The sequence below is a fragment of the Halichoeres trimaculatus genome, unplaced genomic scaffold, assembly GCF_033239565.1.
Source record: "Halichoeres trimaculatus isolate MK-OKI-2021-1 unplaced genomic scaffold, fHalTri1.1 fHalTri1_scaffold_5, whole genome shotgun sequence".
NCBI classification, from domain to species: Eukaryota; Metazoa; Chordata; class Actinopteri; order Labriformes; family Labridae; genus Halichoeres; species Halichoeres trimaculatus.
In genome coordinates, this window is record NW_027437183.1 from 17,644,382 (window position 1) to 17,656,334 (window position 11,953).

At 39.2% G+C, this 11,953-nt stretch overlaps 2 protein-coding genes across 2 annotated transcripts; one reads left to right on the top strand and one right to left on the bottom strand.

Annotated features, from left to right (window-relative positions):
* Positions 1 to 226: 226 nt before the first annotated feature.
* Positions 227 to 2,007, bottom strand: mmab (metabolism of cobalamin associated B). The gene is made up of 9 exons (XM_074671402.1): positions 1,840 to 2,007; positions 1,480 to 1,538; positions 1,300 to 1,393; positions 1,152 to 1,209; positions 988 to 1,060; positions 801 to 898; positions 648 to 712; positions 500 to 559; positions 227 to 417 (listed from the first exon to the last, which is right to left on the bottom strand). The coding sequence occupies exons 1-9, from the start codon at positions 1,941 to 1,943 to the stop codon at positions 333 to 335; spliced, it is 696 nt and encodes a 231-aa protein (XP_074527503.1). The 5' UTR covers positions 1,944 to 2,007; the 3' UTR covers positions 227 to 332.
* A 158-nt stretch (positions 2,008 to 2,165) lies between these two features.
* mvk (mevalonate kinase) lies at positions 2,166 to 11,716 on the top strand. The gene is made up of 10 exons (XM_074670959.1): positions 2,166 to 2,543; positions 2,930 to 3,077; positions 3,557 to 3,701; positions 4,989 to 5,144; positions 5,867 to 5,970; positions 6,114 to 6,159; positions 6,356 to 6,446; positions 6,880 to 6,999; positions 8,066 to 8,219; positions 9,257 to 11,716. Exons 1-10 carry the CDS (start codon positions 2,466 to 2,468, stop codon positions 9,406 to 9,408), a joined length of 1,194 nt encoding a protein of 397 aa, XP_074527060.1. The 5' UTR covers positions 2,166 to 2,465; the 3' UTR covers positions 9,409 to 11,716.
* The last annotated feature ends 237 nt before the right edge of the window (positions 11,717 to 11,953 follow it).

The following is an 11,953-nucleotide window of genomic DNA, read 5'->3' on the forward strand; positions in this document are numbered from 1 at the left end:
TAGTTCAATCTCTGGGTGATTACAAACCCACATGATCAGTTGTTCTTCTCCACTGCTTTAAGTTTCTCTAATGCATCGCCTTCACTGTATTTATTTGGCATGTTACCTGTGGTACAGCGTTAAGAACCAAAAATTTGTATTGGTTAAAAACTTTGCTAACTACATTTTAATACTGACTGAAAATGTTACATTATTAGAGGAAATAAATATCAGAGTTAAACCTCTTTGAACAGCTGATTTATTCAAATATTAACAGTGAAAATGAAACAGTCACAACAAGCCATACCCAAAACAAGAAAGTCTTTTGTGTTATTCTTCATTTGAATATCAAGTCATTGTGGTCGTTTGTAGATTTTCTCCTCGCTACCCTCTTTCAAGGCTGCATATCTGGCCACGGTGAACAGATAGTCGCTTAGCCTAAATGAAAATAAAGGGACATGAATTTGACCAGTCATAGAGAAACATTGTTCCACTACTAAATTCAAAGGACTGGACTAACCTGTTCAAGAACTTTGCAACATCTGGATCTGCCTCACCTGAGCGCACAATTGGAGCAACACTATGAACAGTACAAAGAAATCAGGACAAGTTATCAGAGCAAGACTGAGGAGGTCTAACAAGATTTGCAACAGCATGCTGCAGCTCACCTGCGTTCTGCTCTCCGGCACACTGTCCGGGCCAGGTGCAAAGCTGCGCTGCTCTTACCTCCTGACTGTGACATACAAAGTGCATATTTTAGTGCAGAGAGTAAAAACTTCCCTCGTAAGAACCCTGATTTTGAGATATTCAAAGTGACTTACGGGTAAAATGAAGTTGGTCAGTGGAGGGAGTTCCTCTGTAAATTTATCAATCCAAATTTCCAGGTCTGCAATAGGCTGAGCAGTAAACTTAGTTCTCTCTTATCATAAAAGAAAATAAATACTCCAATCAGATTAAGGCTGTAAGATTTAAAATTTAAGTACAGCAGGATAGCCAGACAATGCATACTTATGTGACTTTCTCTTGCAGATGATTGTGGGGTAGCAATATTGGACCCAACATCTTGTAAAATGCACTGTATCTGCCATGAAAAGAGTAAAATGCAGTTAAGACATCCACTATCCGATTGATGCTTGGGTAACAAAGTAATAAAAGCAAGTTAAAAATCAAACCTTGTCCAGCTGATATGTGAATGTATGACCTTTATCCAAGCAAAATTCTCTGGCCAAACTGTAATGGACATTAAAAATGTCAATTCTGGTAGGTAAAATGAATACAATTTGAGAGTGACTGTGATGTTCTGAATGGTACAAAATTTACCCTATTGCTGAGGACAGCTCATCTGTATTTCCTAAGGCTTCAAAAATATGATCTTCTTTTGGTCTTCTTTCTCCTGTAAATGTGCTTGAGAAACCTTTAAAGGGGCACGACATTTGTAAGAACTAGTGAGTATGTTGCAACTTAATGTGTTAAGGCTACTTAGTTAAAACGTGAAACAACCTTTGTCTCCAGTTTTGGTGTATATTTTGGGTATCTTGTTGTCTCCTTCAGTGGCATAGCTGTTGGCAAAAGGAGACGGACTGATCAGAGGAGTTACGAAATATCAAACAGGCTGCACACTAATAAACACAAGAGAGCAGTTACGTCATAGTGTCATAACAATGCATTGCTGGTTTCAAACTCAAAACTAATACAATGATCCTAACCACAAAACTAATACAGGCTAACTTTCCTGTGTTACACACATAAAGCAGTTTGCTAATGAACTTACACGTACGTAACATGAATGTTATAGTGAGGTGCTCAACACTTGGCTATTGTTTTTTTTTTTTTTTTGACTAAGAACGGGTATAGAAATACCTTCTGTTTGACCATACTGCTATCCTTGTCCGTTTCTCGCTTATAAGCCTGCATGTTCTTAAAACGCAGCGGAGATGAGCAGCTTTTAGGACCATCGATGCCATGTTTGGCTCAGGTTTGACTTCAAGCTAGCAGGTACTAGTAAAAAGTAGGTAGTCGGCTTTTTGTCCCTCTGTATTTTCCGTTGACAGTGGGCGTTTCATTTCAGTGGCGCGATTGGTCAACATACCGTGTGGTTGGAGATTGTAGAACGCTGATTGGACAAAACACTATATGTTCAACGAGCTGCAAGTCTGATTGGATACTTCTGATCAATCTCTGTTCGTCCCTCCTCCTTCCTGTGCAAGCTGTGTTTTTAACAGGAGTCCACTAAACCACCACATTGAAAGGGTTCCTACACGGAACAGTCTGACGAATGTGAACCAAAAATATTGATTTAACCCTTCAAACCCGTGGATTCCTCACGAATAGAGCAGATCTGTGTGGGAAAGTTATTTTCTGCCCGTGGCAGCTTCGGAGGATTAACAGGGGAGAAGAGTGGCTAAGCTAGCTATTATTAACACTCAGGGGGTGACCGAAGAGACCAGATCTGGACTGATTTTTGTACTTTATAAACTCTTTCAGTAATGCAAGTTAAAGACATGTACGTATCTGCGCCAGGGAAGGCGATCCTGCACGGAGAACATGCAGTTGTGCACGGGAAGGTAACGTGTTTTTGAAGTTTACATGATTACAATTCACTGTCGCTTTTCCATCATACATTAAAATATGCTTAGCATTTTCTGCTGTTTTTGTACTTTTTAACTTTTACAAATTCTCTCATTTCTTACCTTATGTTACCTCTGTAAGTTAATTTTGATACAACACTCATATGTGGGGACTTACCATTAAAAAGAAAGAAAAAAGAAAAGGAAAACAGACCAAAGGTCTCTTTTCCTCAGGAAAATTACAGACAGTAATTCAAAATATACACAAATTGTTGGTCAGATTATCTGTCTAAGAACTTATTTCTGCTGTATTTGAGTCAGAAACACAAGAGGGGATCAAAAGAGTGACAAAAATCTACCCACTGTTATCCACTCCATTACAGGTAGCTCTTGCTGTAAGTCTGAACCTGAGAACATATTTGAGGGTGAAGGCCTCAACCACGGGAACAGTTTGCATTAACCTTCCTAATATTGACACATTCCTCTGCTGGGACCTAACTGAACTGAAGAAACTCATTCCTCACTCTGGTGGTAAGGGATGACACCTACAACACCTACATACTCATTGTGAACTTTTTGTTGCATTTGTAACATGCATCTGAACAGCACTTTTCAGACCACCACTCCACCCAGACACATGTTGTAGTGATGTATGTGTGCTGTCTGAGCAGCATGTAATTGTTTAAATGGAGGAAAATTTATTACAAAACAGTTAAATCACATTGTTGCACCCAGGTGAGTAGTCACCACAACTTAAATAAATTATCTTTTATTTGGTTCTAACATGAAATTACTAAAATTTACAGGTACAGCTGTTTTGGAAGGATGTACACTGACATAAAGGAACAAACAGATGAACAATTAAATAAACATAGATATGCATCATCCATTTCATCTGTAACAATTAAGCATTAAATTTAATAATACATTAAATGCATCTGCATGTATAATTAAGTGTTCTTTATTCATTTATTCTAAAGTTTCATGTGTCTTGTTAAATTCATCAACAGGTAAGAGGGAGGAGTCAAAACTTCTGGATGTTGAACTTGTGGGAAGACTGCGGGATTTTGTTGGTGTAACAAATGGAAACTCAGATACTTCCAACATGGCCATATTATCCTTTCTGTATATCTACATTTCATTATTTCAGTCAAGGTGAGATGTAACTTTTTTTTTTTTTTTATCATTCTGTTCTTTTCCCATTAAATATTTGTTTTATGTGGCACAATTGACCATTGAGATTAGACTTTACTCAACAGATGTTTTGAAACCTGTCAGACATGAACTGGGACATTTGAAGGCCATTCAGGTCAAGTAAAATGTAACTTTAGTTGATCAGTGTTTATTTATGTGTGGACATTCTTAGATGTACATTACTGTTCTGTGTCATAGCATGGCTCATTTTTTATCTTTAATTATATTTATTACTGTCACCACTGTGCATATTTTGTGCTGGTCTTTATAGGAGTAGTGTTGTAAATATAAGAAGTATATAAGAATAAAGTTACAATTGCTAATTTTGAAAATAATTACCCTACAAATTGTATAACTAATGCTCAGGAAGAAAAAAAGATAACACCTGCAAATGTTTGAACTTCTGTTTAAAAATGAAAGTTTCTACTGGATTTTCTATGGATCAATTTGTTGACTTGTCATTGTAGGTGCAGTAAAATACACTGAACTAACAAAAAAAGCAGAGGGTGTTTCAAGCCATTATTACTCGATCTATAAAACTCATCATGTTGAAATTAAGATAGCTAGGGGGATGAACAGAGAGGCTTGATGTTAGTTTTTGTGTGGCTCTAGCAGCTGTGAATGGGAAAGATGCTTGGAAACATTAGAGCTGCGGGTTGCCGGTGGGGTTTAATCGGTGCTGACATGATGCGGCCGTGTCTGACAGAGGTGATGGGTTCTGACAGGATGGTCACTAATGAGAGTCTGGCACTGGGCCACAGCACAGCCTTTAACAAGTCTGGATGTGCTTTTCCCTCGAGAGAAGAGCTGGACAATTAGTTTAGAGTATTCCCCTGTCTGCCCAACAGCAGCTTCCCTGACAGACACTGACAGTGATGTCAAGCAAGTTAATGTTGCTCGTAGAAGTGGAAGGATTACAGTTTATTACATGGTCCTCATAGTATCACTACTACTGTAGCTCTTACTATTACAAATACTGTTGTAATGAAAGGGAAATGTTTCATTTTCCACATAATAGTGAAGTTGTTAATTTAACTTTTTAGATAGTACATTTTTTTCTTGGGTTTTGTGTTTTTCATTTATAGAGATGCAGGTAAAAAAGATGCTTCTGCATATGACTCATATACTTTCTCTGTAATATTCAGTGATCTGAAGCCATCTGTGACCAACACTCATAAGTCTTAGATGCAGGATTTAATGTTCACACCCTGCTCAAACAGAAGTTCACTTTCAATGTTTCTTTCTCAGTGAGCTGCCCAGCCTGAAGCTGACAGTGTGGTCTGAGCTGCCTACCGGAGCTGGACTCGGCTCGAGTGCAGCATACTCTGTGTGTTTAGCTGCAGCTCTACTCTGCGCCAGTGGAGCCATTCCCACTCCCCTCAAAGAGTGGGATCACACAGCCAGGTGAAAACATGATCAATTTTTTTATCTGGTAAGATCTGATAAGGATCAATATTTTCATTCAAAACTTTACTTTCTATAAACATTTCTTATACTGGAAACATATTACAAAAGTTAAGTAGTTTGAAGTTCACGGTAAATTAGAAACTTTAATTCTCAACACTGTTCCTCTGTACACTGGGTAAACACCACAAGATTCAAGACTGTACTCCAATGCTCCACAAAACATAGACCCATGATTCAAAAGGGAACGATATGTTTGTATTAGAAGACTTTGGTGTTGCATTTTTCTAGAATGTGACAACACTCATTCCCTTTTTCATGCCGCTCAGTGTTTTTAAAAGGCACTGCACAATAACATTACTTAAAACACCCCCTAACAACCCACAGAGTAATGAGGATACAAAAAAAAAGAAAATAAATAATGTAATGAAAAAAAGCACTTCCCATTTTTACCCTTGAACTTTGCAAATTGAGTCTCTCAGAATTATTTAAGAGCTTGCTTGTTTCTGATTTTCCTTCACACTTGATTGCTCCTCCGTTATCACTGCATAACCTGTTGACAGAGATGAAAGGAGAGAGTCCTAATACTTTGTGCCCCCCCCCCCCCCCCCCAATTTTTTTAATACATAGCATTTTAATGGGTCTATAGTAATATATTTTTTCCTAAAACCTGACATTTTCTGCATTAAGTGGTAAATTTCTGAATTTCTGAACAATTACAGGTGGTGTCAGGAGGACTTGGAGCTGATCAACAGCTGGGCCTTCCAGGGGGAGATGATCATCCACGGTAATCCATCAGGAGTGGACAATGCTGTAGGAACATGGGGTAAGATTATTTGACAAAGCACTTTATATATGCTGTTTTACCTACTGTGGAGAAGGAGGACTATTTTCAAAAGTATTTGTGCTACCTCCTGTATGTATAATTCGATGATTATCTTTAAATGATGAAGACTTCCCTTTGTGCAGGTGGCATGCTGAGATTCTTGGCAGGGAAGATAATACCACTAAGCAGGTATTCGTACTGATAAAACATAGTGATAAAAAAGCTTTTCTTTTTGGTTTTTAAAATTCATTACAAAAGAAAGAGCACACAGTGGTTAAATACAGTCAATATTTTCCTCTAGCAGAATAAAAAATATGATTTAGGTTAATGAGTGTTTCAGCAGAGCAGCAGAATGAACTCTTTGTTGTTCCTGCTTTACTTCCAGGGTGCCGTTATTAAGAATCCTCCTCACTAACACCAAAGTACCGCGCAGCACCAAGGTACTTGTTGCCAGGGTGAAGGACAAGATTAACAAGGTACTAAACGGTTTCCTCCTCCCCTGTGTGTTACTCACCGACACTGTAATTAATATAATAGGTGGTGCTTTTGCATGGCAGATACTCCAGAGCCTGACGTTGAGTGCCTTCATAAAATATTGAAATTAAACTCTTAGGCAGCACCCCTGTGTGCTGTTGCCGTGGTGACGCCAGCAGGTGTGCAGGTCTGTGCCTCACACCGACAGGTCCGGACAGTGTTGTGGCAGTGTTGTGATCAGTTTGAGCACAACCAAAGTCAAACCTGTAATTTAACATAGTGTATTTGTAAACAATGTATCTATCACACAGCTGTTTCAGGTGTGGACATGGGCTGTTTAGCAGAAAGTCTTCAATTGACTTCATGTGGAAACATTTTACACAGGTAATGCAGGCAAGTGTTAATTTCCTTTTTTTTTATTGTCCTCTCCTGAAGTTTCCCTCTGTTATGACCCCTGTGCTGGACTCTGTTGATGCCATTTCCTGCACTTGTGAGAAAGTCCTCTCAGAGATGACCTGTGAGCCCATTACAGGAGAGCACTACAACATTCTAGAGGTACACAAATACTTATTAAGTAGAAAGATAACCTTTCGTACTGTTGACTGAATCAGGCCTTTTAATAACCTCTCAAGCCTTTCATCTTCTGAATTAACAGTATAAAAAGATGTATCTCCAGTGTGCACAAAAAGGTCATAGATTTAGTCTGTATTATGCCATAGTTCGAAATGGGGCATTCTCTTGGGAGAAAAGGCCTTTTTGCCATACTGCAATACTTTGCACAACAAGCTAACAAACTAACGAGCAGTCATGTCCTACACCCCATAGGCAACCAAACTCGTCCTTGTCCCTTGGTTGTATTCTGGTGCAGTGTCTCTGACTTTGTTCTGGGATTTGATTAGACTATAAAACTATAAATTCAGATTAGTTTATACTTCATGGTGGAGTAAGACACACAGCAGCTCTCCAACATTGTGGCTATTGGTTTGTTTTTCTTACAGAATAATAACTCAAATTTTGGGATGCCAGTTGTGTTCATCTTAAGATGCTACCTAATTACCTAGGACACTGACGACACAATCAGACATAGCTAACAATACTTCATTTGGAAGAGAATAGATTATTGAAATTAAAAACATTATGAGTAAACTATGTTCTTAAGCCATAACTTTACTAAAAATATTATTTAAATTAGTTTTAAAGTGTTTAAACTCAGACAGTGCAAGCATGTGGGACTTGAGAGGAGTCAAAAAAGACTAAAGGGAAAGTTTTATGATGTTTTAATGTTAGCAGAATTAACCCACTTTTCCTCTTTAATGAAAAAAATGTTTGCTGAAACTTTTGCATTCTAAGATTTACAGTTAGTGGCAGAAAATGTCTGTTACCATGTCATAAGACTTGCTTTCAAATCTGATGCTTTTTTTATTCAGTAATGAAGACCTTGTGCACAGATTCTTGAATATAAAGTATCATTGAGACATCACAGTTGCAAAATGGAATCACGACACAAGACTCCTTTTTTAATGTAGAATGTATTACAGGACATCAGTGGACTTTCATGGAAGTTGATAAAATTCTCTGCCCATGGAAGATGCACACAATGGCTCTCTTATATTGTTCACAGGAACTTATTGACATTAACCAGCACCACCTGAACGTGATGGGGGTGGGACACCCTGCTCTGGACACCCTGTGTCGGGTCACACTGACCAAAAGTCTCCACAGCAAGCTAACAGGTGCAGGTGGAGGAGGCTGTGGCATCACCCTTCTCAGACCAGGTACTCTAGCCTCTTACCACACTGTGTGTGTCATGAGTGTGCAGTGGATGTTTTAGAGTAAAATCAAAGGTTTGCCTTTCCCCCCAAATCTACATACTCTGAAACAATGGTGTGCATAATAATGGTCTCTTAGGAGAGCTGGGAACTTGAAAACATGTTTTCCCCCAAATAATATTTCCGACTCATCAGTGATCACTTTGGTTTGTAGGTCTGTGCCTAAAATATATCAGCAAGAAAATTCTGATTAAATTGAGGCATTACTTTATATTTATTTGCTTCCTCTTATAAACATGGTAAACAACTTTGTGTTAATCCACTGTGCAAGTTGTTACAAGTAAAATATGGCATCTTATTTTAAAGGATAAGTTTGGTTTATACAGCTTTTACATTGTTTATAGAATGAAGTAGAACAAAATACTCACCCAGTAGGTTTTCCTGATCCAAGCAGTGATTCGGGAGATATTTAGATCCAAAATCATGCAGCTGACGTCTGTATAATGGAATCCATCGGGGCATAGACAGCGCTGCTCTTAAAACTGCATTAATCGTCCAAAAACTCATGTTTTTCACCAATATTTCATCATGGTCCGCTCCGGGTTAGTCCTCTGCTGCAGTCTGTGTCATTCCAGACAGCGCTGTGTGGCTGTAATGACCTCTGAACTAACAAAGACTTTGTTTATGTTTGCCCCTCCGCGGTACTCTCTGGAGAGCTGACTCCACTTCCTCCTTTCTTTGAGGGGCAAACGTATTTTGTTCTACTTCATTCTATAAACAATGTAAAAACTGTATTAACCGAACTTATCCTTTAAGGCAATAAACCAAAAGAAAAATTAATTTCAGTCTTGGGCTGTATATGTAGCCTGATGTATCTTTTTATGCAAAACCTTCCCTGTGAGCAACATACTATTCAGGTCAATCCCTGAAAACACAATTTTTACCTTTGTCCTAGAAGATTGTTTCTCTTTTTTTTTCCTTTTTTTCTAAGGCTCCCCTCATGAACATTTGTGACATGACTCTCTGTTGACTTTTTTTTGTAGAGACAGACGCCAGTGTTATCCAGACTACAGTGCAGGACTTGAGAGACTGTGGCTTTGACTGCTGGGAGACAAGTATTGGTGGGCCGGGGGTCCAGCAGCATTCCCCTCTCTCTGTTAAAGAGGAAGTGCTGCAGATTTTAAATCACTACTGACACACCTGTGACTGTGGCTGAGCAAGAGGACTGATGAGCCGCTCGTTATTTTTCATTGTTCTTACCTGAAGACCTGTTATACAGTAAGCCTTAATGATGAAGTGATCTAACTGGACCCAGAAGAATTGCACACTGACAAAGCTTGTCAGAGCTTCCTGACAGGATAGGTGTTTTTTTTTTTTTATTTCTGGACTGGAAATAGAAAAAAACACTTTTATTTTTTTGATTCTGCCAACCAGGCCACTGTGTCTCCAACAAGTTATTCATATGCATTCAAACAGAAGAGAAACAAGTGGGATTTTAAATTTTGAAGAAAGCGTTTGAACACAACTACATGTGATGTGCACTTTGACCACTAGATGGCAGTAGAGTTCAACAAATGTTTCCCATCTGAAGGGCATTATGGCCACAGAGACTGATAAATTGATTAATGTGTAGGCCAGGCACTGGCAGAATTTAATTTATAGTTTCATCCAAATATTAAGGCAGCAGGGCCCACCTTTCTGAACAGATTAAATCATTGTCAGTCATTAATTACTCTCTCCTGAAATTGAAAAATGCAATGTTGTTAGATATTGGTATTAAAGTGGTCATCTGTTGAGTGACAGAAAATTAAAAGAGAGAGAGAGAAAAGATGATAATCAATTTCTTCTTTTGAATGTTATCTAACACATGTTAAAAGTTTTAAATGAGGTTCGTTAGTTTTTACTGCTCCTTAAGGATGTCTATAAAAGTGATTTCATTTTCTATGTCTCAGCAACTAAGACAACATCAGTGCAGATACTTCTGGCCAAGCCATAGAGTGTGTCGTAGAAGTTCCCCTGAGGACCACAAGGCATGATTTACTCGTGGCAGTAATTATGAAGACAGCTTTACAATGCAGAGCTCTGATGTTGTGCTTTGCTTTAAACATACTGGTAATCTGATGCAAAGATATCCTGAAACAAAAAAAAATCTTTCATTAAATCATTGGAAACCTTTAGACAAAAATAAATAAGGGCTTCACAGGGTTGGTGAATATGTGCACCACATGCTTTAGTTTGTGCAGTTCTAGACAAACCGGCTGTGTTGTTTTGCTAACAGAGGATGGAGAGAGCGGGACAGCAGGAGTGTATGGCCTCTCTGGAGCCTCTGGATTAGCGCCACTATAATGTGAATCAACAACAACCAGCGCTTTTCTGTGAGTCACACATTTGTGCTGACACATATGCACACACTAAAACACACACACATCAGCTTTTCCCAAATTCAACTCCACCTAATTGCTCATCCTGCCTGAGCATTACAAAATATTCTGCACATGCTGCAGATACAGAAGACGGATCTGTTTAGAATATCCCTGATTTGGGGAAAAGGTCAGGGTGGGATTCAGTTGAGTCTGAATATCCATTTCATTTTCTATTTTTTAAATGTCATGAAGATTGAGGAGCACGAATCTGGCAGTGTATGTGAATAAACAACATTTGTCACCCTTCCTCCTTTTCCGCCTGGCCCCCCCCTGTCCTCTTGAATTGTGTCATCTTTATATCAGGGCAGCCCCCCGTCAGTGTGCTGCACAGTTGCCCCTAACCCCTGCTGGAATTTAATTACCACTGCGCTTTTCAATTGAAATGGCATTGACGAGGGGGGACAAGAGGGAGACAACAGAGCCTGTTCCATTTGAAGCCCCTCTCTTTCTTTTCTGTCTCCTTCTCTCTCACTCTTTTACCCCTGCGAGGCACAGATGGTATTTTTTTTTTTATCAATGTCAGCGCCTGCTTCTTTCTGCTCTGATGAATAGAATCTAAAGAGGCCCTGAGATTATTTCAGATAACAGAGGGAGTGAAGAAAGGGGGTCAAGGATAGAAGGAGAATGTCAGAATCAGAGAGACTTGATGGAAACAGTGTGCTGTCCCAGCAGTGAGGAAGAAGATGTACAAATCATTTAACAGTCAACGTTTAAGGAGTTTTGTCTGGATGGATCAATGTGAGAGAATCGAGGATGTATAATTCATTTAGCCCGGGCAGCAGGAATGAAATGTTAAATGTGAATTTGCTGAGTGGTCATGCTCACTGTGGCACATTCCCTCTGGTCTCTCGGTGGACTGGTGAAATGCTTGTCAGGAGCCATTAAGTTTGAATACAGAATTAGACCTGACTGACAAGATACCATCTTGCTGTTGGCCTCTGGTTTTATTAACAGGGGTTCAGTGTATGACTTCCTACAGAGAGCATTAGCATTTACATACAGAGGCCCCTGCATCACCAAATGTTGTCACTTGTTATTGACTTGTGTGTGTGTGTGTGTGTGTGTGTGTGTGTGTGTGTGTGTGTGTGTGTGTGTGTGTGTGTGTGTGTGTGTGTGTGTGTGTGTGTGTGTGTGTGTGTGTGTGTGTGTGTGTGTGTGTGTGTGTGTGTGTGTGTGTGTGTGTGTGTGTGTGTGTGTGTGTGTGTGGTATAATATATGTCATGGTATCTGTGTCAAAAGGGGGATGTGTAATTGTCCTCAGCAGGGAAGATTTGTGAGAGCATCCTCTCCCAGCATTCATACGGGCACACTGACAGA

What these genes read in the sequence shown, in the direction of transcription:
- mmab (XM_074671402.1), bottom strand. Translation starts at nt 1,943, where the DNA reads ATGGCATCGATGGTCCTAAAAGCTGCTCATCTCCGCTGCGTTTTAAGA. An exon ending in TCACATATCAGCTGGACAAG is followed by an intron (nt 1,061 to 1,151) that starts GTTTGATTTTTA and finishes TTTTCATGGCAG; the next exon opens with ATACAGTGCATTTTACAAGA. An exon ending in TGCCGGAGAGCAGAACGCAG is followed by an intron (nt 560 to 647) that starts GTGAGCTGCAGC and finishes TACTGTTCATAG; the next exon opens with TGTTGCTCCAATTGTGCGCT.
- mvk (XM_074670959.1), top strand. Translation starts at nt 2,466, where the DNA reads ATGCAAGTTAAAGACATGTACGTATCTGCGCCAGGGAAGGCGATCCTG. An exon ending in ACTCATTCCTCACTCTGGTG is followed by an intron (nt 3,078 to 3,556) that starts GTAAGGGATGAC and finishes ATTCATCAACAG; the next exon opens with GTAAGAGGGAGGAGTCAAAA. An exon ending in TGAAGGACAAGATTAACAAG is followed by an intron (nt 6,447 to 6,879) that starts GTACTAAACGGT and finishes CCTCTCCTGAAG; the next exon opens with TTTCCCTCTGTTATGACCCC.